Source organism: Rhinolophus ferrumequinum, chromosome 14 (assembly GCF_004115265.2).
Source record: "Rhinolophus ferrumequinum isolate MPI-CBG mRhiFer1 chromosome 14, mRhiFer1_v1.p, whole genome shotgun sequence".
NCBI classification, from domain to species: Eukaryota; Metazoa; Chordata; class Mammalia; order Chiroptera; family Rhinolophidae; genus Rhinolophus; species Rhinolophus ferrumequinum.
Genome location: NC_046297.1, coordinates 52,737,845 through 52,765,588, shown reverse-complemented (window position 1 = coordinate 52,765,588; position 27,744 = coordinate 52,737,845). Strand labels below are relative to the sequence as shown.

General features: G+C 32.9%; 1 protein-coding gene across 1 annotated transcript in view; it reads left to right on the top strand.

The window, feature by feature from the left end:
* The window catches only part of CSMD3 (CUB and Sushi multiple domains 3), a 1,093,095-nt gene that overhangs the window by 354,814 nt on the left and 710,537 nt on the right, over positions 1–27,744 (top strand). Inside the window, exon 6 of the mRNA XM_033126920.1 lies at positions 18,225–18,337. Coding sequence (XP_032982811.1) covers positions 18,225–18,337 — 113 coding nt within the window. The remainder of the gene's footprint in view (positions 1–18,224; positions 18,338–27,744) is intronic.

The following is a 27,744-nucleotide window of genomic DNA, read 5'->3' as shown; positions in this document are numbered from 1 at the left end:
ATGACTGAAGGATATTGAGGGTATAGCGGGACCACTGAAGGGAAACAATTAAAGCCTGGAGGATTTCTGGAAGTATTTTCCTGCTATGATGATGCTTAACCTAAGTCTAAAAACTAGCCATTGCAAAATAGAGAAGAGATACAGAAGGCTTTAGAGGAAGAGGCAACATCATGTTCAAAGACTTAGCTATGATAGAGCACATTTGTTCATGAAAATGAAAGAAATTTGTTATAGCAAGAACAAGATAAGCAGGGGAAGGAATTGAGAAACTAGGATTTAAGAGATAAATATGTGATGCTTTAGAACTCTGAATGTTTATGTTTTATAGCAAACTATTCTGTATGTGTTTGAGTACCACCAGACATTTTAAATAAGAGATTGATGTGCCATTTTGGGTTTTTAACCAAGAATACTACATTGGCAATGCATAAGATAAAGGTAGGAGAATTTTGTCTGGTGATAGTAAAACTAGTTAGAAAGGTCTTGTAATAATTTTGATTATGTATGTTGAGAATCTGATCAGAGGATGATATTTGGGAAGTAACAATAAACAAAAATAGATAAGATTCTGATATGAATTAGATATGAAGATTCTAGAGTGATTTCAAAACTGCTGGATTGAAGAACATTGTAGAGATTGGTTTTCCTCATCTAGTAAGAAGCTGATTTAGGAGCAGCAAGTTTAAGGTCCCACTGTACTATTTTCCATCAGCACTTTTTTCTATTTTTCAATGAAAAGTTCCAGGCTCCATTTGTATCCCTGTATTTCTATTTTAAAATATGCACAAAATTAAACGTTGTTTTAGAAGTTCTGGTTAAAGAAACAAAAATGTGAAATTGAAGGATTTTATTTTTTTAATTTAAAAGGTAGAGACACATATAATCTAGGAAGCTAGGAAAATTAAGTACAGAACACTTAGGATTAATAAGAGACAGCAAGAAAAGTAGACATAAGATAAATAGACAGAATTCACTAGGAGCAACAAGCACTTAGAAGAGTTTATGAGGGCAAAATTGCAAACTTCAAAAATGTAAAATAAAAATGTGAAAGATCTGTGAGGAAAACTATGTAACTTCATTGAGAGGAATCAGAGAAGACAGAGATAACTTCATCAGGCTGATAACTTTTCTTATCTATTCCAATTGATTTGTGATTCTGCTGTAACAGTTGTTAACCATTTTTAACCATAGTCAGACTGTTAATTCTTTCCAAATGAGTGTAATAATATTCTAGTAAAAACTTCAAATATTACTTTTCAGAAACTTGATAAGTTTGGGAACAAATACAGGTGGAAATGACTAAAAACATTTCAAAAAATGTAATAATGAGATGGACCTTTGTACTAGCCATGAACATAGAAATAAAAAAAGATTCAATAATAAAAGCAATGTTGTATGTACACATGCAAGAAGTTGCAATCAATGAAACAAAGTAGAAATTCTAGTATATATTGGAACATAAGTTTTGATAAAGCAAACATCTCCATAATGAATGAGAATAGAGTATTTTCAAATGGTACTGGGATAATGGGCAGCTATATGGGAAATTAAATATATGTCTCACCTCCCACTTTGCACTAAAATATATGTCAATTGGATTCAATATTTAAGTGCATAAAATGGAAGTGAAAAAATATTGTAGGAGGAACACATGAAGATACATTTATTTTCTGACAGACACACAGACCAATGAAATAGAATTGAGAACCCAGAAATAAATCCACTTATTTATGGACACATCACTTTCGAAAAAGGAGCCCAAAACACGCAATGAACAAAAGAAAGTCTCTTTAATAAATGGTGCTGGGAAAATTTGAAAACCAAGTGCAAAAGAATGAAACTAGACTGCTGTCTGTCAGCATATACCAAAATTAACTCAAAATAGATCAAAGACCTACATATAAGGCATGAAACAATAAATTACGTAGAAGAAAGCATAGGTACTAAACTTATGGATCTTGATTTCAGAGAGAGTTTTATGAATTTGACCTCAAAAGCAAGGGGAGTAAAAGCAAAAATAAATGAATGGGACTATATCAAACTAAAACGCGTCTGCACATTCAAAAGAAAACATGAACAAAACAAAGAGGCAACCAACTGAATGGGAGAGGATATTTGCAAACAACACCTCTGATAAACAGCTAATATCTAAAATATATAAAGGATTCATACAACTCAACAACAGAAAAACTATTCAGGCAGAAAATGGGCAGAGGACCTGAACAGATATTTTCCCCAGAAGACTCATAAACAGCCAACAGAGATATGAAAAAAAAAAAAAAAAAAATCAACATCATCAATAGATATTAGGGAAATGCAAATCAAAACCACAGTGAGATATCACTTCACACACCTTAGAATGGCTATTATCAACAAGACAAGCAGTAACAAGTGTTAGCAAAGCTGTGGAGAAAACGGAACACACAGACACTACTGGTGGGAATGTAAATTGGTGCAGCCACTATGGAAAATAGTATGGAGGTTCCTCAAAAAATTAAGAATAGAATTATCATATGACCCAGCAATCCCTCTCCTGGATACCTACCCAAAAACTCTGAAAACATTTATCTGTAAATACATATGTACCCCTATGTTCATTGCCGCATTAGTCACCGTAGCCAAGACATGGAAAGAACCAAAGTGTCCTTCAATAGATGATTGGATAAAGAAGATGTGCTACATATACTGGGGGTGCCAAAATAAAAATGTATATCTATTTTAAGAGATGTTAAATGCTTGAGCATAGGCTCAAGCAGTAGTTTGCTATAATCAGAAGTGTCTGGACACCTCTTGTATTGCAGAAGTCAAACGGGAGTTGTAAGCATCTTTTATTATCGGTATATATTGAGTATTGCAATAAATGCAGTTTTTTTTTTCCTTTCTTAAAATGCATATACATTTTTGGCACCCTCTGTATACAATGGAATATTACTCGACCATAAGGTAAAATGAAAATACTGCCATTTGGGAAAACATGAATGGATCTTGAGATGATCATGCTAAGTGAAATAAGTCAGACAGAAAAAGTCGAGAACCATATGAATTCACTCATGTGGCATACAAAGTTGAAAGCGACAAATAAGACAAACAGACAAAGAAACAAAAACTCGTAGACACAGACAACAGTTTAATGGTTACCAGAGGGTGATAGGGAAGCGGAGTGGTAGAAGAGGTTAAAGGGTGTCAAATATATGCTGATGGAAGAAGAAATGACTCTGGGTGGTAATGCAGTATGTAGATAATGTATTACAGAAATGTACATTTGAAACCTATATAATTTTACTAACCAGTGTCATCCCAGTAAATTCAATAAAGATAAACAAGAGTCATTTATTTTCTGAATAGAAATGGATTTTTTAACACGAATGCAATTTAGAATATCACAATGAGTTAGCACAGACATAACTACATATTTTTTTTTCTGTAAAATGACATTAAAAGCAAACAAAAATGGGGAAAATAAAAGATTCAATCTTATTAATATAAAAATAATTTATGCTACTTAAGAAAGACAATATGCTTCAATGTTAGAGTGTATGAGTTTAAACTAAACTCTACCAACCCTTTAGATTTGGAGTGGAAGGTGGGCAAAAACCTCCCAAGGCTAGTGGTCCTTATTTGTGTTTCACAAAGCCTCATAAGCACAAGAGATCTAAGTGACAACTCTTTGTCACTTAGTAAGAAGGAGATAAGGAGGAGGAGGCATTTAGGAATTGACATCCTGAGGCAAGAGTGGATGAAAAGTGAGAGCACAATTCTAACATCACTCTTCCTATTTTAATTCTCCTACCCTGAAACCGAGCTGCCACACCCCCTAACACATAGAGGGGTTTAAGGCAGGGTCCACATAATTTTATTGTTGGAGAAAACTTTCTCAAAGTTCTCCCCATCTTTCTCTCTATAGATTTTCTGGGATTCACCTTGGGGGAGGGAACCAGAAACAGAGTGAGTTCTTGGTCTTCTCCTCTCTGTTTACACTCATTCTCTAGGTGACTATATCTAGAAATGTGGCTTTAATAACCATACATATACTAGTGACACCTATGTTTAACTGTCTTTGATCGCTCTTCTTGGACTTTTAATAAGCATTGCAAACTTCACATGTCCAAAACGGGGCTCCCACTGTTTCCTCCCAGGTCTCCACTTCTGATATACTTCTCCATCTCAGTTAGAGTTACTTCATCTCTCTAGTTACTTAGACCAGAATTTTGAAGTCATCTTTAACTCTATCCTTTCTCACAAACTCCTTTGACTCTCATTAAAATTAAATCAGGTAACAACCTCTCTATCTGCCTTCACTGCCATCAACTTTATTCCCAGACCATGCCAGCGACCTTCAGCTGATTATTCAAGCAACCTCCACTTGTAGCAAGCCTATTCTGCCCAACACATTCGCTCAATCTTTATAAAATGCAAATCAGACCTGATACTTCTCTACTAAAAACTTTTCAGTAGCTACCTTATAAGATGCTACACAATCTAGCTGTCTGCTATTCCTCCAATGTCATCTCTAACCATTGCCATTCTCAGTCATTCTACTCCAGTTACAGAGCCCAGCTCAAGGTTCCAAGTACGTGTAAGCAACATGTCAGATACCCATGTGGCTCATGCCTTCCCTTCCTTCAGAACTCAGCTAAAAGGGGCCATTCATTATAAGAGAGGCCTTTTTCTGATCTATCTAACCATATCACACTCTATCTTGCTCACACGACTTAGGTTTGCTAGTAGTACTTATCACTGCCTGGCATGCTGCATATTTTTTCATTCATGCAATTATTGTCTTCTTCCTCCGACCAGAGTGTAAGTTCCTTGAAGATAATATCTTTGTTGTTTCAACACCTTTCCCTGCCAACTTGGAAGGTACCCAGTACATATAATCTGCTCAACTAATACTTTATAAGAGTATGTTGAATGAAAAAAAAATCATTATTGATTAAATTAGAAAAGGTACTAAAATATTTTATTTGACAGACCTCATTTTTGAGTATGGGTGTATGTTTGGTGTACCTAGTTGAATTTTGTTGCCAAGTATCTGGCCAATTCTGCAATCTCTCATTTTTCATTTAAATCATCATGATGTGATTTTTCTTTTCTGTTCTTCCTTCACTTTCAAACTACCCCATACTGTCCCAGTTCACATACACAGACCAATGTGCTTTACTTCTTCCTCTTTCCAAAACACAAAACCTAAATAAAGGTGTGTGGAGGCCATGAGAAATATAGTTAGTATAGGATGAGTATCCTAGAGGGGACAATTTCATAATTAATTTTTATCTAGATAAATGCTTGACTGTGTGTGTACATGTGCAAGTGTGTATAAATTATTTTCATGACTATATCTCTCACATGAACTCATAAGCTAATCGTATATCACGTTTCACTTTCTTTTAAAAGTGAAGCAAACATTCAATTTAATTGAGGTTTTTGTTACTGAATATTGTTTATCTGAAGTTTGGTTATGTAACATAAAAGTATGAATACAGATATTTATAAGGTACTAAATATAAATGCCTATATTTAAATTTATAAACATATGTTTATCAGTTTAACTCAGACTGATAGAAACTATGGATACAATATGCTTAAATTTGTTTTAGTTTAATATTTATCGGGTGAACATTATTTATTTGAAGATATTCATAGAAATATACCATGGGATATTTCTACTATGACATTAATTCAGTGAATATTCCTAATACAAGGGATTTCATAGAACATTATACCATGAAACAGTTTTAAAATACATTTTAGTCTTAAAAATATATTTAGAGAACTCTTGAGGAATAAAATTGTATCTTAGCTGAAATACGAATATGATATAGAAGAGGAGAACCTATTCCCATTTGTCACGTTAATAGTTATCAGCTTTAAAATTATATACGACGATAAAATGGCACAGAGAAAAGAGAAATATCTAAAAGGAAAAAGTAATCATTTTCTGACTCGAAACATTAACGATTCTGTCAATTTAGGGTCTATTTTTAGGGGGAAATTCAGAGACAAATGCAGGTTGGGAAAGAGAGGGTTTGTATTACATTCCCCAGAGTTGTTTTTCTTGCAAGGGCTCCCAGTCAAGAGCTCCTTTCCTTCTGTGGGAGGCCAGCTTTGCCATGGACATACAGATACTTCTGCTGGACGCTTCCCAGGACTATCAGCTCTGACACTCACCTTGTCAGAGTATGTTTCTTTCACTAAGAGTATACATAAAGGGAGATGAGAAGGTTTACTAGGCCACATGCTGCTTGCTTGCTCTGTCCTTTTACTCCCCACTACTTCATTATGCACAGACACACCATTTCGCATGTTAATCTTGCTAAATTATATGACGTTCCTTCCCTGCAGTGAAAAGCTGGTGCCGCTTTCACTGATGTATCCCTAGCAAGAGTGCTGGTATATAGAAGACTTTGGGCAACTATTTGTTGAATGGCTTCTGAGCTTAGGAAAAAGACCTTACTATAAGTGTTATTTATTCTTTTCTGAAGATTATTATGTTATCTTTATGAATGCTTGACTTTAAATAGTCTATTACATACATTTCTATATTTGAACTACCATATTTCCCTGAAAATAAGACCTAGCCGGACCATCAGCTCTAATGCATCTTTTGAAGCAAAAATTAATATAAAACCTGGTCTTATATTACATAAGACCCCGTCTTATTTTGCGTTAAAATAAGATCCAGTCACATTATATTATATTATGTTATGTTATATTATGTCATATTATGTTATGTTATGTATATCTGGTCTTATATTTAAATAAGACCGGGTCTTATATTAATTTTTGCTCCAAAAGACTCATTAGAGCTGATGGTCCGGCTAGGTCTTATTTTCGGGGAAACATTGTATGTTTTCTTTGTTACCAGACTGACTTTTATGTTTGGTATTTTACATAAACAGTGAGCACTTTGACAAGGGTGCTGTTATTCTCTGCCCTTTTCCTTTGCCCCAGGTCTGCAGTCACTGCCCTGCTCTGCCTTCTTCTCTGCAGAATCCCTTTGCCTACTGGTTTCCTTTTGAGTTTAGCCGGAGAAGGAACTGACTTTGTCCCCTATGAGAGTCCCCAGCACCACATCTCACTGTGTTCAAGTATCCCTATTTTTCACAGGGTGGAAATCAATTCCCATAGTGAGTATGGGGAATATGAAACCTAGTGCCCTTGGTGCCAAAACATTCCATTTTGTTTCCTTTCCCACAACTCTATAAACAGTTCCTTTATTACGTTGTTTTTGAAATTCTCCTGGAGTATGCTTGCGTTTTTTGCTGGGAAATTAACAAAATGTGGTTTTCAGTTTTTGGTTTTTATTGCTATTTTACTTATTTTTTTTTGTAGTGAATAATAAACTATTTAATCCTTTTCTGATGTGCTAAGCAAAAGGAGCTTGAGAACTTGGAGTTTGGAGCTTTATAGTTACTGATGCACAGTTAATATTAAAATTAAAGACATAGTGAAAAAGAACATAATGATAGTCAAGTTTCTAGAGGAATCCGATATATTTGTTAATTGCTTTCAAATAAAATCATACTTATATCACACATCGTTGATATAGTATAAGACACTAGACTCGAGGTAATCTAAAACCAGACTTTGCTTGTAATATAGGGCGGAAGAAAAATCACTTAACCTAATATACAAAAATAAAAAGGTAAATAATGTAGAAAATAGCATCTCTCTTATCAGGCATTCTTTTGAGAGGTCCCAGACTTGACAATAACATAAAAGGAAAACAAAAGTAATAATATATAAAATAAAAATAACATTGAACATATACTGAAGTAATTAAATTGAACAATACAGATGAGTGAGTTCAAGCTTCTTGAGAGTTACTGATAAGCTCCATCTTGAACTATCAAATACCAGATGAGTAAAATAAGTGTTTAACATACACTGGATTATGTCAAGGTAAATTGTAATGCCCATTCTCTGGAATGTCTGGAGTAAATGCTATGATAGTTTTCTAATCAACAAAATAGCAGTATTTACAATATTTATTTATTGTAATCCACAATAATAAAAGTCTTCACTTTTGTAGTCTCTACCTATGTAGTGTTTTATACAACATAAGTATTATTTTCTGGAATCATATAAAATGACTTTGTTTGGAATAGTATACAATACATAGTATATAGCCCTCAATAAATACTGTACACTATTAATACTAATATTAATATAGCAAAAGGTAGGAGTAGTTCAGTTGGTAAAATCTCTACTTAAACATTTAATCAAAAAATTATGAAAAATTTAATGGCTCCTATAAATAATATTTAATAAATTTTACAGAGTATAGATTTATCTATGTATGTATATGTATGGGAATGTAAATCCAAAGTCCTTTTTAAAGAAACTCCAATCTAAAAGGCTTGTTTTGTTTGATGTGTTTCTATGATTTTCAGAGAAGAGAGAGGGAAAAAGAGAGAGCATAAAACTGAGATTTACCTTCTGCAGATTTATCAGCCATATCATTTCTCAGCACATATTTTCTTTCAATAATATTTAATATTTCACACATTTCCTTATAAAATATTTTACATACAGATGGTATTTGGAGAAATAGATCAATGGTGCTGTTGAGTAGATATTTGAAGATATTTATGTCTAACTTTGAGTAACTCAAACTATTCAATTTCTGTTTCTAGAACTATAGAACTAAGAGCTGTTTAATGATGAAGGTACAGACAATTTAAAATTCAATAGTTAATTCAAGAGTACTCATATATTATTATGCTTATAATATGAAAAAAAAAAAGAGAAAGGTAAGAATTACACTTTAACCATCCCCAGAATAAATATACACTGGTCATTTATATTCAACATTTTTTTGTTTTTTAACCACAATGGTTCTAAATTGTACAATGAGAAACAATGAAGTCTGTGTCCAACATAACTATTTATAAGGTTAGTTCAGTGAAAAGGATAAATAAAATTATGGGACTTGAGTAGATAAAGCAAATGACTCGCATATATACACACACACACACACACACACACACACACACACACACACATATATATTTTTGTTTGTTTGTTTGTTTTCAAACATTTACTTTTTTGACCATTCTCTTGGGGCCTATACCAATACAAGAGGCCTAAAGAAAAGTCATTGTAAGCAGTAATATAGGTATGGCAATGGAAATACTTTGGGAATATAATTACAGACAAATAATGAAAGTATTTTTTTACTGTGCAAGGAAAAGCAATTTATAATATTTTTAGATTGAAACTATAATATTTATATATTTATATATAGATATAATAGTTGAGGTATGATTTCTCTATTCATGAAGAGAATGATCCTTTTCAGAGAACTTAAAATGACCTCCTATCTTTTACTTGAGAGAATAAATTTATTTTGTTGCTATTTTGTGACCCCCAAGCACAAGAAGCATACGTATTATTGAGTTAATGTTATTTGTAAGCAAGCCAAAATCTCTCAATATTATTTTTTTTCTTACAGTCAGGTTTATTGAAGTGTACTTTATGGTAAAGTGTATACTTCTTAGGAGTGCAATTTTATGTATTTTGACAAACATGCACAATCATTTAGCCACAATAACTGTGTTGAATGTTTCCCTGATCCCAGGAAGTTGCCTCATTTCCCTTTGAACTGACTTCCCCTTCTGTACCTCCAGCCGTTGGCAACCAGTGCTGTTGTTACTGTGTACGTAGTCTTCTTCTGTTTCAGAATATCATAAAAAAAAATACAATATGCAGTCCTGTAATATGTAGTATATGGATGTGTTTACTTACAGTGCTTTTGAGATTCATCTATGCTGTTACATGTATAATTAATTTATTTCCTTCTGTGGGATGAATAATGCATAATTATATAAATTTACCAAATTTATTCACTACTTGTCAGTTTTGGGTGATTATGAATTAAGATGCCATAAACATCTGTGTACAAGTCTTTGTATGGGCATTGTTTTTATTTCTCTTAGGTAGATTACTAGGAGTGCTAAGGCTGACTTAAGTGGTAAGTTTGTATTTAATTTTATAAGAAATTGCTGGACTGTTTTCCAAAGTAGCTGTACAACACTAAATTCTTCCAACAATGTGTAAAAGTTCCAGTCGCTCTTAACCCTTAATCCTCTCCAGACTTGCAATTTTCAGTTTTTCAAATCAGCATTGAAATATGGATGTATACGTTCTCAATGTGATATTCTAGTTAGTCATTCTCCGAAGTGATGTTGATGTCTCAGTTTAATTTGCCTTTCCCTAAGGCTTAATGATGTGGAGTGTCTTTTCATGTGTTTCTTTGTTTTGTGTATTTCCTCCACAATGAAGTGTTCAAAAAGCTCTGGCTATTTTTTGTTGTCATCTTCTTGTTATTATTGAGTTGTGAAAATTATTTCTATATTAAAGGTACATGTCTTTTTAAATACATGCATTGGAAATCTTTTCTCCCAGTGTGTGGCTTGTAATTTAATTTCCTTAATGGTGTATTTTCATGAGTAGAAATATTTATTTTGAAGTTTACTTTTTTTAAATTTCATTTTGATGATTCATGCTTTTTCTGTCTCTCCTAAGAGCTCTTCCACTAAACCAAAGTTATGGATTTTTCTCTCATATATTATTCTAGAAGTTTTAATATTTTAGCTTTTACATTTATGTCTGTGACCTATTTTGACTTCATATATGTGAGTGATGCATAGTATTGGTTGAAATATATTTCTTTTCCTCTGTTTTGAATTAAGATATCCAGTTGTTCCAGCTCCATTTATTGATAGGAAATATGAGGTCTGACAATTAAGTTCCCCAACATGTTGCAACAATGTTGCTAACCTTTCTATATATCAGAGGGATTAGTCATTATGAATTTATACCAACTGCACTAACAATTAATCAAATTTACTATTTGGAAGTGCTGAAAAGTTAGACGAAAACGACTTAAACATTTCACCAACAATTTGTGGCTCTTGCGTCATGACAATGCACCAGTTCACATGGTACTGTCTGTGAGGGAGTTTTTAGCCAGTAAACAAATAACTGTATTGGAACGCCCTCCTTACTCACCTGATCTGGCCCCCAGTGACTTCTTTCTTTATCCAAAGATAAAGGAAATACTGAAAGGAAGACATTGTGATGACATTCAGGACATCATGGGTAATACGATGAGAGCTCTGATGGCCGTTCCACAAAAAGAGTTCCAAAATTACTTTGAACCGTGGACTAGGAGCTGGTGTCAGTGCATAGCTTCCCAACAGAAGTACTTTGAAAGTGATCATAGTGATATTCAGCATTCAATGAGTTATGTAGCACTTTTTCTAGAATAAGTTCGCGAACTTAATTATCTGACCCAGTATTTAGATTTTCCAGTTCTTCATGATTCAGTCTAGTAAGGCTGTATGTTTCTAAGAACTTGTCTATTTCTTCCAGGTTATTAAATTTGGTTGTATATAGTCCTTCAGAATATTTTTGTATGATCCTTTGTATTTCTGTGGTACCCCTGGTAACCTCCTCTTTCATTTCTGATTTTGCTTATTTGTGTCTTTTCTCTTTTTAGCTTAGTGAGTCTAGCTAATGGTTTGTCAATTTTGTTAATCTTTTCAAAGAACCACTCTTTGTTGCATTCATTTTTGTCTGTTGTTTTTTGTTCTCTATTTCATTTAGTTCTGCTCTGATTTTTATTATTTCCTTCCTTCTGCTGACTTTAGGTTTCATGTGTTCTTCTTTTTCTAGTTCTTTAAAGAGTAATGTTATGTTGTTTATTTTGGGTTTTTCTTGTTTGTTGATATAGGCCTGTAATTATATAAATTTCCCTCTTATTACTGCTTTCACTGAATCCCAATAGTTTTGATAAGATGTATTTTTATTCTCATTGTTTCTGTGTATTTTTTGATCTCTCATTTCTTTTTTGACCTAGTAGTTCTTTAGTATCATGTTGTTTAATATCCACATATTTGTAGTTTTTCCTACTTTCTTTTTGTGATTGATCTCCAGTTTCAAAGCCTTGTGATCATAGAATGTGTTTGGTATGATTCCTGTATTCTTAAATTTGCTCAGGCTAATTTTATGTCCTGACATATGGTCTGTCCTTGAGACTGTTCCATGCACACTGGAAAAGAATGTATAGTCTGGTGTTCTGGGATGAAGTGCTCTGGGATAAATGTCAATCATGTCCAAATGTGTCATCTAAGGCTGATAGTTCCTTACTGATTTTCTGTTTGGATGATCTATTCATAGCTGTCAATGATGTATTTAGGTCTCCTACTATACTTGCATTTTGGTCAATTTATCTTTTTAGTCTGTTAACAATTGCTTAAAATGATGCGCCATATTTTTAATCTTAATCCAAAGCATTAAGTAATTAAATATTAAGTTTGATGTCAGTTGTAGGTTTTTTTGTATATGCTCTTTATCAAGTTGAAAATGTTCCTGCTATTCCTAATATGCTGAGAGTTTCTACCATTAATGGATGTTGAATTTTATCAAATGTTTTTCTGTGTCCATTAATTTGAGCATTTATATTTTCTTCTGTAGCCTGTTGATATGATGGATTACATTGATTGATTTTCAAATGTTGAACCAGCCTTATATAACTTGAATAAGTCTCACTAGGTCATGATATGTAATTCTTTTTATACATCCCTGGACTTGATTTGCTTATACTTTATTGAGTGTTTTTGCATCTAAATTCATGAATGATATTTGTCTGTAGTTTTTTTGTTTTCATTTTTATATGGATATTTTCTGGTTTTATTATCAGGATAATATTAACTTCACAAAATGTATTTTCTCCTCCTCTATTTTTGAGACAGAATGGATACAATTGTTGTTAATTCTTTATATGTATAATAGAATTCTCTATTTAAAAAAAATCTGGATCAGAAGATTATTTTCCAGCTTTTTAATTATAAATTTAATTTTGAAACGGTAAGAATGCTATTCACTTTTTCTACTTCATCTTAATTAAATTTTGGTAGTTTAATATGTACAAATTTTATCTAAAATATAAACAGGGATTTTCCTGAAGCATTTGTTAAGATAAAAGTAACATTATTCTGCAGCAGCCAGTTTTCATAGGAGAATATGTACTAAAGACAGATCATGGAAATGGGGGTAAGTGGTATATTGAGTGAGAGCATAGATGGTGATAAGAAAGTGGGATGTGTGGATGAAGGGAGAAGAAAAGGAAACAAAAGAAAATTTACTGTAGCTACTTTTCTCATTTGCTTTGCTAATGCTTTATAACATCTGGTTTCAGAATAATTGGACTACACAACACAATGCTTGGGTTCTTAATGCTCTTGTTAAAACCCCATAGGATTGTGTATTCTGCAGTTCAGTGACTTTGTGATATCTAACCAAGTGCACAGTCAGACATCTGTGACAAAAAAGCTCAGCATGGTCAGTGTGGATATCTGTACACCCCACACGAGTAATTCATTATTGCATAGCATGGAAGATTTAATGTCATCCCAGAAACGGATTAATGTTGTTGCTAAAAATATATTTCCAACTTATAATATGCTGCATAACAAAATACAACATTTATTAATTTTTCTTTTTTGACATTTTTCAAAGATGCTGTGTTTTTTTCCAACTATGAAATGCATTTCTTTTCAGACCTAAAGGAATAAATAAAATTAATGGTTTCTCAAGGGGTTCATAAAGTAATTCTACTGCAGGTTATTTGATTTTTGGGGCAAAGCATGGGAAAGAGAAAGTGGTTGATGAAATAAATTTAAGAAATTCTGTTTTAAAGCACATTAAAAAAAATTGTATGGGGATATGGTTACAAGCGAACAATTCAAAAACTTTTTGACTGGTGTACTTTCCCCATCCCCAAAGGTATTTCTGGTGGTTAATATTCAGTAGAACACACTTTGAGACATTTTGTAATAGGATATTACTTCATCTAGTTAGCATCCATTTATTATCTTGAATTTGAAATGTGCTTTTGAGTTCAGAGATAAATTCAACATGGATCCTGCTTCTAACTTCTTATAATTTATAGAATATGTATAACATAATAAGAATAAAGCAGTGGTGATGCCATCAGGTAGTTTTAACAAGTGATTTTGGTGTTCAAGAAACAGCGAGAAAACCTTTAGCTAAGGGAATTGAATACTTATGAAGGAGGTAGAATTTTAAATGAACCATGAATAAAGAAAATAAATAAGAACTAGAGCATTTGATAGTGATATGAAATTTAATTATTGACAATTTATCAAAAAAGTATGGCCAGACACATAGGTAGTGAACGGTAGGGTACATGCTCAAACAGCTTATATTCATTTATTTTTTTGATAAATAGTGTCAGTGTACACCTGCTAACGTTAGTCATTGTGCTCAGAACCGGAGATTTAATAACCTACCTTCAAAGAATGTGTAAAATAGTAGTGAAGGCAGAAACTGTACTACCACACAAAATAATAAATGGTGTGATAGGAATATGCAAAGGTGCTTTGTGAGGGCAGAGAAGAAGATTAAGCATTTGTTGTAATCTGAAACTTTAAAACTAGCTTCACTAAGAATGGTAAAAGTAAAGTGTTTTTTTTTTTTTTTTAAAGTGATATTTATTCAGCCCTAAAGAGAAGTACGTGAAAAGGTCCTAAGTTAAGAGGAAAGAATATATTTTAGGAACTAATTACAGCTCAATATAGAACGATTAATTTAACAAAATCTTGGAGAACAGAGAGAGCATGAGGAATGAATCTTACCTAACTGCCACAGAAAGAAGGAGGTCAGAAGAGAGGTAAGGGAGGGAAAGAGAGAGCAAGAGTGAAAGAGCAAGAGAGAAAAAGAAATAAAATTAGGAGAGAGTGGGAGAATTGTGGTGGGCAAATGAGACTTTGGGGTCATGCAGGTGATTTGAATAATCATCGGTTTAAGGTTTGTGCCTATGGATACTAAAGATGAGGAAAGATAGGTCATTGAATACTTTTTGGGGAACTGGAAAGAATAAAAAAAAAAATAGATGTTAATTGCACCAAAGACACCTGTTGTTACAGTGCAATTTTGAGCAAGTTGAGAATCAGAGATCAACAGATGACAGCAATGGGGATCTGAGCAAGAGAGTCATAAGCCAGAGGAGGGTCAGAATAGTTTGAGGGACGTTTAGAAAATGGCAAAGACCTTGGGTTCTCAGGTTTCTTACACTTAACTAATTTTTCCAAAAAAGTTGTAAGAGTTATAATCATATGCTCTAAGGGACTGTCTACAATAGAAAATGTATCTGATTTAAATTATTAATTAATGATTTAGTCATTTATTTCTGCAGCAAATTAAATAAATAAAAAACAACTTATAGAGAGATTAATTATGGCAAGTTGCCACTATATTATTGTCAATATTTCGACATTACATATTCAGTTAAATTTGATGTCATTATTAATTTACTGTGTTCATTTAAAATCATTAATTACTCAAAAGTCATGTCTTGAATTCTTCCTGGATACAAATAATTTCAGTACAAATTTATGGCATTTATCATTATCATACTTTAATTTAATTATGCTAAAATCCGGTTTAGTCATCTACGACATGCAATCATGAGTAAGGCTGCTTTCAGTGCAAAATGGAAAGAATGGAACAATTAGAACCTTGTTTTTATACATTTTTGATTATGTTACTCTTATTGTTTTTGTGCATATTTTGCTACCATCTGAATTTATCTTATTTATTTATGTAATCTTTTTTTTTAATTTGAAATTTCATGGATTGCTCTGTCTTGTTACTACTATATTTCCAACACTTAGCATCAGTGACATGATTCTCACTGACTTTATATTCGAATGAACCCATATGTGCTTACTTTCAAGTCACCATAGTGATTTGACATAGAGGTGACAATTAGATTTAAGAAATGTCTTCTTTCTTACTTAAGAAATTCTCTAAGTTAATCAGTTTAATGGAAACTTTCTAGGTGGCATATGATCTCAATCTTCCAGTTCTAAAATCTGCTAATAATATGTGAACTATGGTAGAAAGATGTGTAGATTCATTTACTATATTTCACCATAAACGATAAACAAATTCATATTGTGTAAATTGTGTTTAAATAATGAGCAGTTCTAGGTGACCACGATTTGGAAAGTCCATGCAACTCTCTTATAATCAATGAAAGTACGTCTTTTCTCTGTGGCAGAGGGGTGGTGAGGCACTCTTGCTTTCTATTCAGTGTCTTGGCTCATCGACAATTCTGCTTCATGAGCTGAAGCATCGAGGCTGTCAGGAATATCCTCTTTGTCCCACCCCTGTTAAACTGCCATTATTTGTTCTACCTCATGGACGTTAATGCCTCTAGCTACTGCAGTTCTAATATCTTCAGTTCCACCTTTGTCAATTCCTGAAGGTGAATTCTGGCTCCAAACTCTAGTTCCTTAGTAGCTTTTTCCCGCCTTTATTACATTCTATTGCTGAAATTATTTTTGATGTCCCTAGGAAAAATGGGAATTCATCCTTTTTATTGTGTGCTTCATCTTCTTTCCTAATGTACTTTTTTTGATGTCCTTGTTGAGTTACTTCTCATGTATAGGATTTTATAAGGACCTCTCTCCAAGCGTTGTGCTTTGGTTTATTACAACCATCCATGCATTATAGTCTCATTATGTTTAGAAATGTGTACAGCCTGTCAAAAATAATTTAAACTTTCCCTGATGGATATTTGTGCTCACTGAATCAGGGAATTGAAGAGAACCAAATTGTAAATGAAAATCTGGCATGAAACATACTACATTGAAAATATAATTATACCAAATCCAAGGATTTTTTTCATTGACTTGCTATTTGAACCAAAACACCAACAAGCAAACAGAAATAAACATAACCTGGATATTTTCTGAAAGTAATGAAGTGAAATTTTAAAACTTGAGTTTTAAATTATATAGGTGAATTACATATATTTACTAAATTCAGATATGAAAAGCCAGCCAGCTGGAGAAATAAGCAAAGTCAACTTATGAAAAGAGAAAATAGGGCATTGATAGGGAAAAGTTAAACAAAGTGCAATCTAAAAGAGGTAGAGCAATCAGAAATGTATCAGATAAAACCCAACTTCTTGTTAGAATCCAAGAAAAATGGACAACACTGTAAGGTTGTCAAGCCCATTTTATACACCCCTGGGCACAATGATACAATAAAGATGAATTCATAATTCCTTTGCAGGTAGTCATTAACTAAAAGTGATGGTTATCTCCAACACATCCTATGTGAGGTTGGTTTTGGGGGGACAAAAGGGGAAAGTGTTGCACAAAGGGTCCTTACATCACCATCTCTACACCTCTCCACTGATTACATGTACAGACAGATATTCCAATGTCCCCTAGAACATTATTGCCCCTGACTGACAGGCAATAAAAGAACAGTTGTAATCATCTCACCCCAACACACACACACACACACACACACACACACACACACCCCAGTTGTCTATTTTACCTTCTGATAAAGAAAAGTGTAAGTTTTGATGAATGGTCAAGATACATCATATACTGGTTATGAGAAAACCTTAGTCTAAAATTCTTAAGTGAATAATAGTATTTCTTTTGAGAATGTTTTACTTTGGCTTTATAACACACACCTAGAAATATCTGGGGCATATTTTCAAAATTTTGCCTTATGAAGATTATGTTTTGATTTACGGAGATTATGAAATGGTTACTTTGTGACTAGACATGTGGAGACAAACACGAGTATATATCCAAAATACAATCTGTCCTCTGACTTTCAATCAGAGCAGACTACCAGTGCATTATAGAAGTATACATCATAAAGTAAGTTGGTCATGACAATTTACAGTATTTTGAAACTACATTAAAATAGTGCTGCCCTATGAAATGAAATTGTGGACTTTGCCATCAAATGTGAAATACTAAAATGCATTAGGTGGGAAAAGTACATCTAGTGCTTGAAGTCTTTCTGTTGTATAACTATATGTATCAGCTCCGATACGGAGAAAACAATGACCAGCACCATCAGCTCATCTTCCATTATGTTTATTATTATCTATGTAATAAATTTGGGTGAATGAAAAATCATATGCAGTTTACAGTTGATTTTATTAATACACGCATATACAACCTAATTAGAACAGAATGTGTTTGGAATTGCACTATTTTATGATTGACTTCCCTATGCATAAATAACAACTTCATTTGTGCTTAAAAAGTTCGTGTAAACTCATGAATATTGGAAAAAATTGGGGGGATCCCAATTAAGTGAAAAAATTTATTGCTGAGAAGCTTTTTAATTTTCCGTTGTTGTTGTCTTCTATGATTCAGGTTATCTGGAATGAATATCCCACCACCAATTATCAGCAACAAAAACTGGCTCAGACTGCATTTTGTTACAGACAGCAATCACCGATATCGTGGATTTAGTGCTCCTTATCAAGGTATGTTTAATGAATATTTCTGCCTCTTTTGATGTGTAACATGATTCTGGTATACACAACTGCATTCTGGATAGGAGCAAAATAACTTTAGCATTAATAAGTTGTAATTTGAATAAGCAAAACCAGTCATTCTCTTGCTGGGGCAATAAGGTGATCCTAATTAAATTACAGTATAAAATTAGTTAATTTTCATAGCACAATATTCCTTATAAAGAATATTATGACCTCTGAAAGTTAATACGTAACAGATGCTACCTAAGGCTGTATCGCAAAACACTGCAGAAAACCTGCAGTTGTAAATAGTCTTTTCATCAATGAAATTCATTTTCATGTAGTGTGTTTGCTATTGGTAGTTTAACTTTGTTAGAATTATTGTCTACCATTTTGATTAACAGGCATAATTTTGAATAAGTGGGATATACTATTTAATGTATTAACTTGGAAAAACACTTCCTTTAGAAAAAGATTATGATGATGATAGAGTACTAACGAAACTGTAGCTTCTACAATGTCCAATCATATTATATGGATTTAGTGTATTTTATCCTCAGACTACTTATGTAAATAATTCATTTCATTCTCAGTAGTGTATCAGCTACTGTTTAGGGTATAGTGAGCATTGCCACCGTTACATTTTTCCATTTATCTGTTTTTTTTAAGCTTTTCTTTTTAGTAGTCTTCAGTCTTAAGTGCTGTGAAAATGTAATAGGGTGACGTTAGAGCACTTATAGTTACCACCTAAAATGGTATTAAACCACATATTGTTTTCTGGAATACAAATTTCAATAATCAGTTTACATTTTGAGAACGAGCAATCTCTCTATACAGCATCCTATCACTAAGCTGTCTCACAATAATAGCAACAGACGAATGTGATTGGTATTTTGACACTTAAAATAATGTATTCAGTAATCACTATAATAAAATTCACTAAGTAATTTAAAAGTAACAATTTTAGATAAAATCCACTGTAGGAAAATTTATAATTTCTATTTCTAATGTAGTTAATCTGAATGGAAATATGAATGCAAACATGCAATTAAAGCTATGCATTTTATTAACATTTCTCAGGATGTATTACTCATAAAACACTATATTTTAAAACTAAAAATTAAATAGTCATAGAAAAATGTATTTTTATGTATCATTAAAAATAACTGTCCAAGGCATAGTAGTAACTTAAATCTTACCAATTTTAGCCAATGTCTCTTTTAAATTTGCACCAATGTTTTGTTGAGTTTCTAATTCAATTTCTAAAATGTTCACTTCAGAAATCAGAGGACTTTTTTATTGAGCAGAAGTAATTGTTGTGGATCCTCCTTATCTTTGGATTGACCCGTTCTCTTGAGTTTTCCCACCACATGAGTTTATGGCTCTGATTCCCCTCTGCCACGAATTAAGGCAGATGGCATGGCAGAAATTCAAGACGTACCATTTTTCACTCAGGTGGTGATCTTTTCTATTAGAGTCACGGAATCTTTAGGTCAGGTGGCTTCTATTCTTTATCTGAATATAAATAAAGTGACAGTTATTTTATATTTAAATATACACACCTGGAGGAAAACAAATAGCTCTTCTCTCTCAAAAATAAAATGATACTTTGCTTGCTTTATGCAGTATGGTTTCATGAAACTGGTATCTTTAGTTAGGGTAATTTTGCTTTGTAAGACAATAGTGAAAAGCTATCAGTAGATTTGTGTATTATTATTTTCAATATTCGACTTGGTGATCTTAAGTTGACTTTATAATACTTTCAAGATTCAGTTTGATTTTCCAGCATTGTTTCTCTTATTTCAGCACTGAAAAAAGCATATCTGTGAATTCATTGTAGTAAATTAGAAAGGAAATATTTTATGGGGTATGAATCATTTCTACTTTCATCAGGGAAAGGAGCTCAAAAGAGGGTAATTTTTGTTGTAATCTATATCTGTACAATATAAAGGCAATAAAGTGGCCTAAGAAAATGGAAGCTTTGATTTTAAAATAAGATCAAGGAAAAGTTTTACTATATAAAAATACATCTTTGTATTGTATCCTTTTAAAACTTTCCAGATTCGGGCTTGATTTTTCTAATTGTATTATCTCCAAATAATATTTTACCTAGACAACATAAATTCAGTGGGAGAAGTAATTCTTAAAAGTATAATCAAACAAAGAAATTTCAATTGAAGAAAACTCTAATAAGCTAGCCTAAATAGCTGTAAAATTCATAATTCTGACATGTTGAAATACATGCCTGAGCCTGAAGTAGTAACCATGCTTTTTAGATTGTTCCATGCTACCATTTAATTTCAGTGGTAACTGAAATTCAAGATTTAAAAAATTGTGGCGTATAGAAAAGTCATATACTATACTATATACTATACAAAAGTCATAACCAACTCTCCATGTAAACCAGTTTTGTAATAACTCAAATTCTTCTGGAGTAATTATTATCCATTTATCAATTATCTTGAAAACATTTAATGTTTTAATGGATCTTAGGTTTCCAAAGACTGATTATTTTCCTCATAGCATTTTTATTTAATCTGTGATCTTATAAAATATCATGAAAATTAACTGTACACTGCTAAGAGTTCCTGAATGTCATTAGCTATTTTTATAGGTTGTCCCATATTTAATGGAGTAGACACATCTACATAGAACCTTCTTCAAGTTGCGTTATAGGCTAACTTCTTTATTGGCTTTGATATTATAATTTAAATAAAATTGAGTACAGTTTAAGGAGTACATGCAAACAATGTAGTTCAGTTCTAACACAAAAGTGGTAAGAAATGTATTGATTAAAATAAAATGCCTCCCATATGTAAAATGCTTCCCCTCCCCCAGGTCCACATTGGATTATTCCCTCTCCTATCCAAAATAAACAAAAACATCTCTTTTGTCCCCCTGCATTTGCTTATACTGGAAACCTCTTATTTTGAAACTCTGTTATCTCTTCTATGCTTTTAAAATGTTTCCTCTTTAATTTTCAAGTCTGTCCAATGAAAATCATTTCAATCAATGATTTTACTATATTAATCTTGGATTTTCAAAATTGTTCCTACAAGTTCCCTTTAACCTCTCCTAATGAGAACTTGAATTGTACTATTTGGCACTTAAATAGTATAACTTTTTTTTACTGTGATGCTTGGAAGTTCTCTTATTTATTTTTTGAAGTCTCCATGTTACTGTCACTTGATCTTTATTATAAATCTAAAGTCTATTTCTTTTCCATTTCTATAAATATTTGATCATGTATTCTTAAGTTCAAAATGGGAAGATTTTCAGATGACTCTCAATTATCTAAGATAGAATATTTTACCTCTAGATGATTGAAAGTATTTTTTATACATAAAGCTAATTATTGAAGTGTGAAATATTCTTACAACCTTTTTTATTTTAAGTTATTCACCACTTTAGCATTTTTTAATGTGCTAACAAGATGCTGTAGCTGTAGATATTCACAAAATTGTCTTTGGCATATAAGTTTAGGAATTGTAACATTTAATCAATTCCAAATATCTAAATATATGACTATTTCTATATTATAAATTAAGTTCTTCTAAACTCTTATTGATTTTATCACATTTTGATTTTTTTCCATAATTTTGTCCGCGTGAATCTTCTTATGTAGGTTAATATTTTATAGATCAATTTCACAAAGGTACATCAGTAGTAATACAGTCTATTTTGAATTTTTGAAGAAAAATTATTTTAGATAGGTTCTAAACGAAGTTATTATCATTTTGGGATCAGCTGTGTTTCTTTTTGGTAAGAAAACATATTTAATGGACAGAACTGTCAAACCATACTGAAAATGCATTGCCATTCACCTCAATTATACAGAGGCCCTTGGCATTTCAGATGCACATAATTGATGTGAAAATAACTTTGGAGATGTTATTCCATTTATTACATTTGTAAATGTTCTGAAAAATGTATGTGCACAGTTACTGAATGCAGATAAATAAGATTATCGAGATGCAGTACAGTATATTAGGAAATAATAGGATTTGGGGTCAGAAGATGAGGGTTGAATTGTAATGTTACTAATTGCTATTTGAGGTGCCTGAGCCTTAGTTTCCCCATTAGTTAAAACAGTTACAATAGCCAGATACTTTATTGTTATGCAAATCAAATATTAAGCTTTCTTATAATAAAAATTCAATATGCTAGGAATAAAGATGCTTCAGTGGAAGAGATTATCAAACATATTGAATGGTTAAGAAACACACTTTCTAGCTGTGAGGTACAAATCATTTAAAAATTGTGATGAAGCGTGAAATTTGAATCCAGGAACCACAATTAAAAAGGGAAAACACTGGGTTTTTATACTTCTCACTGTCACAAATGAGGATGCCCATGTTTCTGTAAGGAAAAAAGCACTTTGCTTAGAACACAATTTTAAATAAGATTTATTTTTGTAAGTAAAACTGAGAAGAAGTTTCCACTGTCAAACATAACTTTTTAAATCATAAATGTAGTCGAAGTTTAAAAATAAAGCATAGCATCAAAGTAAATATATATATATATATATATATAAATCTTGTTTAGGCGTCAGTTTTTCTTATTGTACCTTTATATATCCAATGTTAATGAAAAACCAGGAATTAACGTCCCACAATTCTAAGCAGGAAACCGCTCTTACAATTTAACAATGTGAGTCATGTTTATTATTTCAAGTTTGGAGGTGGGAGTGTGACTTACGTAAAGATCAAAACTTTGGTTTGGACATGTAGGTGTAGTTTACAGTTATGGGAGTGTAGGACGTGGGGAAATACGTTAATTTTCTGGTTAAAAACAGTGAACAGGGAGGGCTTTGTCAGCATAACTCAACAGGTCTTTAAAAAATATGTATTTTTTTCATATTATAGTAGGTATTTCTTAATTTTTAGTGAATGCATATTATGGGAAAATTCATAAACTATATTTGAATTCTTATCTAAAAAAAATTCCCTCTTCATACATAGACTAACTGCATTATTATAAGGTTTGAAGTAAGCTAGTCACTTTTATTTACTGGATTTTGGAAGTTGAATTTTGTTGGTGTTTGAGAATTATTTCCAGTCTTGTACTTTGTTTTATTTTCTTTTGATTTTATTCTTAATGTCATTTATTTTCTTCAAGCCTCTTTCAAGGCACAATGATTACTTTCACCTGGAAATTCTTTTTTATTTTGTTTTATTTTATTGTGATGTTAAAAAAAAAAAAAGAGAGAGAAACTTAGTTTACTTCTTGCTTTATGAGCCTGTCTGGTTTATGGGATTCATCGTCTTAATGAGTACATGGTGGGCACAACCAGCAGAGATAACAATAATATATTTATGGTCTAAGTAAACATTGGTCTGCCTAAAACAGCCGTTATAAACTCTCTGATAGCATTTTTTATGTGTTGTAAATGTATCTTTCCTAGTCGTGCAAATATAGAATTTAAGGACTTTGAATACATATGTTGATAATAATGATAGAATTAAATTCTTCCATAGTTGACTATATTTTTCCATTCTTCATCCTTAAAATGTATTTGCAACTCTTCTTACATATCTTCCAGCCCAAAATTCTATTCATAAATTATAGGTGTGTTTGCTAGTAAACTGGCTAATTGTCATTTAATTTCACATTCCCCTGAAATAGAAATTTCACTATATAGAACACAACCTGGTGAACTGAACTAAGTATTGTATATCAGAAACACAATGCTAGTGATTTATTCCCTTCACTCAAGTCAAACATAATTTGTAGTAAAATACTGTATCGTGCTAAATATTTTAACATTGATTAATTAAAAATTAAGCAATGTGACTCTATTTAGAGTTGGAATACAGTTTTAACATATATATACACACACACACACACACACACACACACACACACATATGTGTATATATATATATATATATATATATATGGAGATTTTCAAAAAAAGTAGAATATGAAGAATATTATTTATTTTATCTTGCCTGTTTTATAGTAGTCCTTTTTAATCTCGTTATGAGTTAATGACATGTATTAACTCATGAATAATAGATATGATTCATGAAAAAAAGTTACTCTTGGAAACATAAAATTTGGACTCATATAAACAGGATTGCTTAAATTCAGATGATAATGGGTTTTGAGCAAAGTATAGCAGGAAACTATCAATGAAAACAATGGATTCACTTAAGAAATAGTCACAGGAATCAGCGTATTAAAGATTAGATGGATATTCTGTTACAAAATTTCATTATTTACTAAGGAATTGAATCAACCTCCATAACATTGATACTGGAGTGACTCTGACTTTTAGTCAAAAAGAAAAATAACACGGATCATTGTTACTTTTTAAAAAATGGTATTTTTCTGCCCCACCCGCCTTTCAAGCTCACCAAAACTGTTTCCAGTGGCTTTTCCATACAAATGGCCTGTCTTGGCTCATGCTGCAGATTTTCCTCAAACTTCTCAAAGGTTCACAACCTCCAAACAAGCAGCATCTGGTCTTATCATGCCCCATACAGCTTGCTAAGCAGTCCCAAGCCCAACACTAGCAGCCACCGGCCTTAGTTCACAGTTTAGCCTCTCTCAGGCATCTCCAAGCCCAACACAAGTGGCAACCATTGACAGATCACTTTGTAGCTCATACCAAGTGTCCCCAAGCAGGGCACAGGAAACAGCTGATCTTGGCCTGCACCAGAGCCTTCCTAAGAGGCTCTAGAACCAACACACTCAGTGGCCAGCTTCAGACCACACCAGAGCACCACCCAGCTACCTCCACAAATTACATACCCAAAGGGCAGACTCTGTAGGCACCAGAGCCCTGCTAAAATGAATCCTATTCTGTGTACTTAAGTTCTGCACATTGTCTCCTCCACTGTAGTCATGGCTAGTCCTCAGAGTCAATCAGGCTGAGGGTCAGTCCCCTCCATTTAAATGCCAACAGGAATCAAGGCTCAGCTATAACAGGAAGGCACACACGACCCACACAAAGGACAGACCACAGTAAGTATCCTGTGGGGGCTCAGTGGCACAGTCTCCCTTGTAACCTGAGCTATGGCTCAGTCAACATGGGAAGACAATAAAACATATCCCAAATGAAAGGTCGGAACAAAGCTCCAGAAAAAGAAATTAAATAAAATGGAGAGAAGTAATTGACCAGATGGCAGACTTCAAAACGCTGGTTATAAGATTACTCAATGATCTCAGTGAGAACTTCAACAAAGAGATAGCAAGCAAAAATGGAAATAGAAAGCATAAAAAGAACCAGTCATAATTGAAGAATACAGGAGAAAGAATCAAGAGTAGATTAGATGAAACAGAGGATCAAATCAGCGATTTGGAAGATCAAGTAGCAGGACACACAGAATCAGAACAGCAGAAAGAAAAAAAGAATCCAAAAAATGAGGATAGTTTAAGGGGTCTTTGAAACAACATCATACATACCAACATTTACAACATTTGTACCAGAAGGAGAAGACAGACAGCAAGGAATTGAAAACCTATTTGATGAAATCATGATTGAGAACTTCCCCAACCAGATGAAGGAAATAGACACTGCAAGCCCAGGAAGCACAGAGTTTCGCAAACAAGATGAACCCAAAGAGGCCTACATCATAATGCCAAGACACATCATAATCAAAATGCCAAAGGTTAAAGACAGAGTCTTAAAAGCATCAAGAGAAGAGCTGTTACCTAAAGACAACTTCCATGACACAGAAACTTTGCAGGTCAGAAGGCATTGGCAAGAAGTATTCAAAGTTATGAAAAGCCGGGACCTACAACCAAGATTATTCTACCCCGCAAGGTTAGCATTTAAAATCGAAAGACAGATAAAACAGTTTTCCAGATAAGAAAAAGCTAAAGTTCATCACCACCAAACCAGTATTACAAGAAATGTTAAATGAACTTCCTTAGGAAGAAGACAAAAAAAGATCAAAGATATGAATAATAAAATTGCAGTAGCTACATACCCATCCACTATTACTTTAAATGCAAATGGACTAAATGTTCCAATCAAAAGACATTGAGTGGACGAATGTTAAGAAAATAAGACTCTTAGATGTCTTACAAGAGGCTCACTTCAGGTTGAAAGACACACACAGACTGAAAGTAAAGGGATGGAAAAAGATATTTCATGAAAATGGAAACAAATAATAAAAAGCTGGAGTAGCCTTACTTATACTTGACAAAAATAAACTTTAAATCAAAGTCTATAACAAGAGGGAAAGAAGGCCCCAGTAATCCCACTTCTGGGTATTTATCCAAAGAAATCCAAACACTAATACAAAAACGCACATGCATCCATATGTTCATTTCAACATTATTTATAATAGCCAAGATATAGATGCAACCCTAGTGTACATTGGTAGATGAATGGGTAAAGAAGAAATGGTACATGCATATAATGGAATATTACTCAGCCACAAAAAGGAATGAAATTTTGCAGTCTGCAACAACTTGACTGGACCTAGAGGGTATTATGCTAAGTGAAATAAGTCCGGCAGAGAAATGCAAACACCATATGATTTCACTTAAATGTGGAACCTAAAAAAATAAAAGAAGTGAACAAACAAAACAGAAAGGAACTCATAGATATAGAGAACATTGTGTTGGTTGCTAGATTGGAGGGATATTGGTGGGGATGGGTGAAAAGGGGAAAGCGTTAAGAAGTACAAATTGTAGTACAAAATAGTCATGGGGATGAAAGTAGCATAGGGAATATAGTCAATAATATTGTAATAACTCTGTATGGAGTCAGGTGTGTACTAGATTTATCAGGGTGATAGCTTAGTAAGTTATATAAATGTCTAGTCACTATGTTGTACACATGAAACATATATCGTATGTCATCTGTAATTGAAAAATATTAACATATATATTAATATTCATCTATCTATCTATCTATCTATCGATAGATAGATAGTTAGATAGATACCATGTTTCCCCAAAAATAAGACCTAGCTGGACCATCAGCTCTAATGTGTCTTTTGGAGCAAAAAATTAATATAAGACACGGTCTTACACGAGACCGGGTCTTATAGTAAAATAAGACTGGGTCTTATATGAATTTTTGGCTCCAAAAGATGCATTAGAGCCTTTATACATATATACTTTTAAAAAAATTTTTTTTGAGACCAACACCAAATCCGGACATTGGCTGAATTAATCTGGGAACAGAGGATACATCGGATTTGTTTGGTTAAAAACAATTGCGCTAGCCTTTGTGTGTTTTAATAGAGATTCCAGCACCCTCAGAGAACTTGCCATTGGAGGAAGTGTGTTCCCTCAGAGAAGTGATGAGATTAAAGCCTCAGAGGGCATAGAGTGAATCTAGAGATCAAGTGGGTAAAGAAGATGCAGTGCATTCTAAGCGACTGGAAGTTTGCACATTCCTTGAGTGCAGTGCAAAACAGGGGATAATCCCTGTAAACACTTTAAGTCAAGGAGGA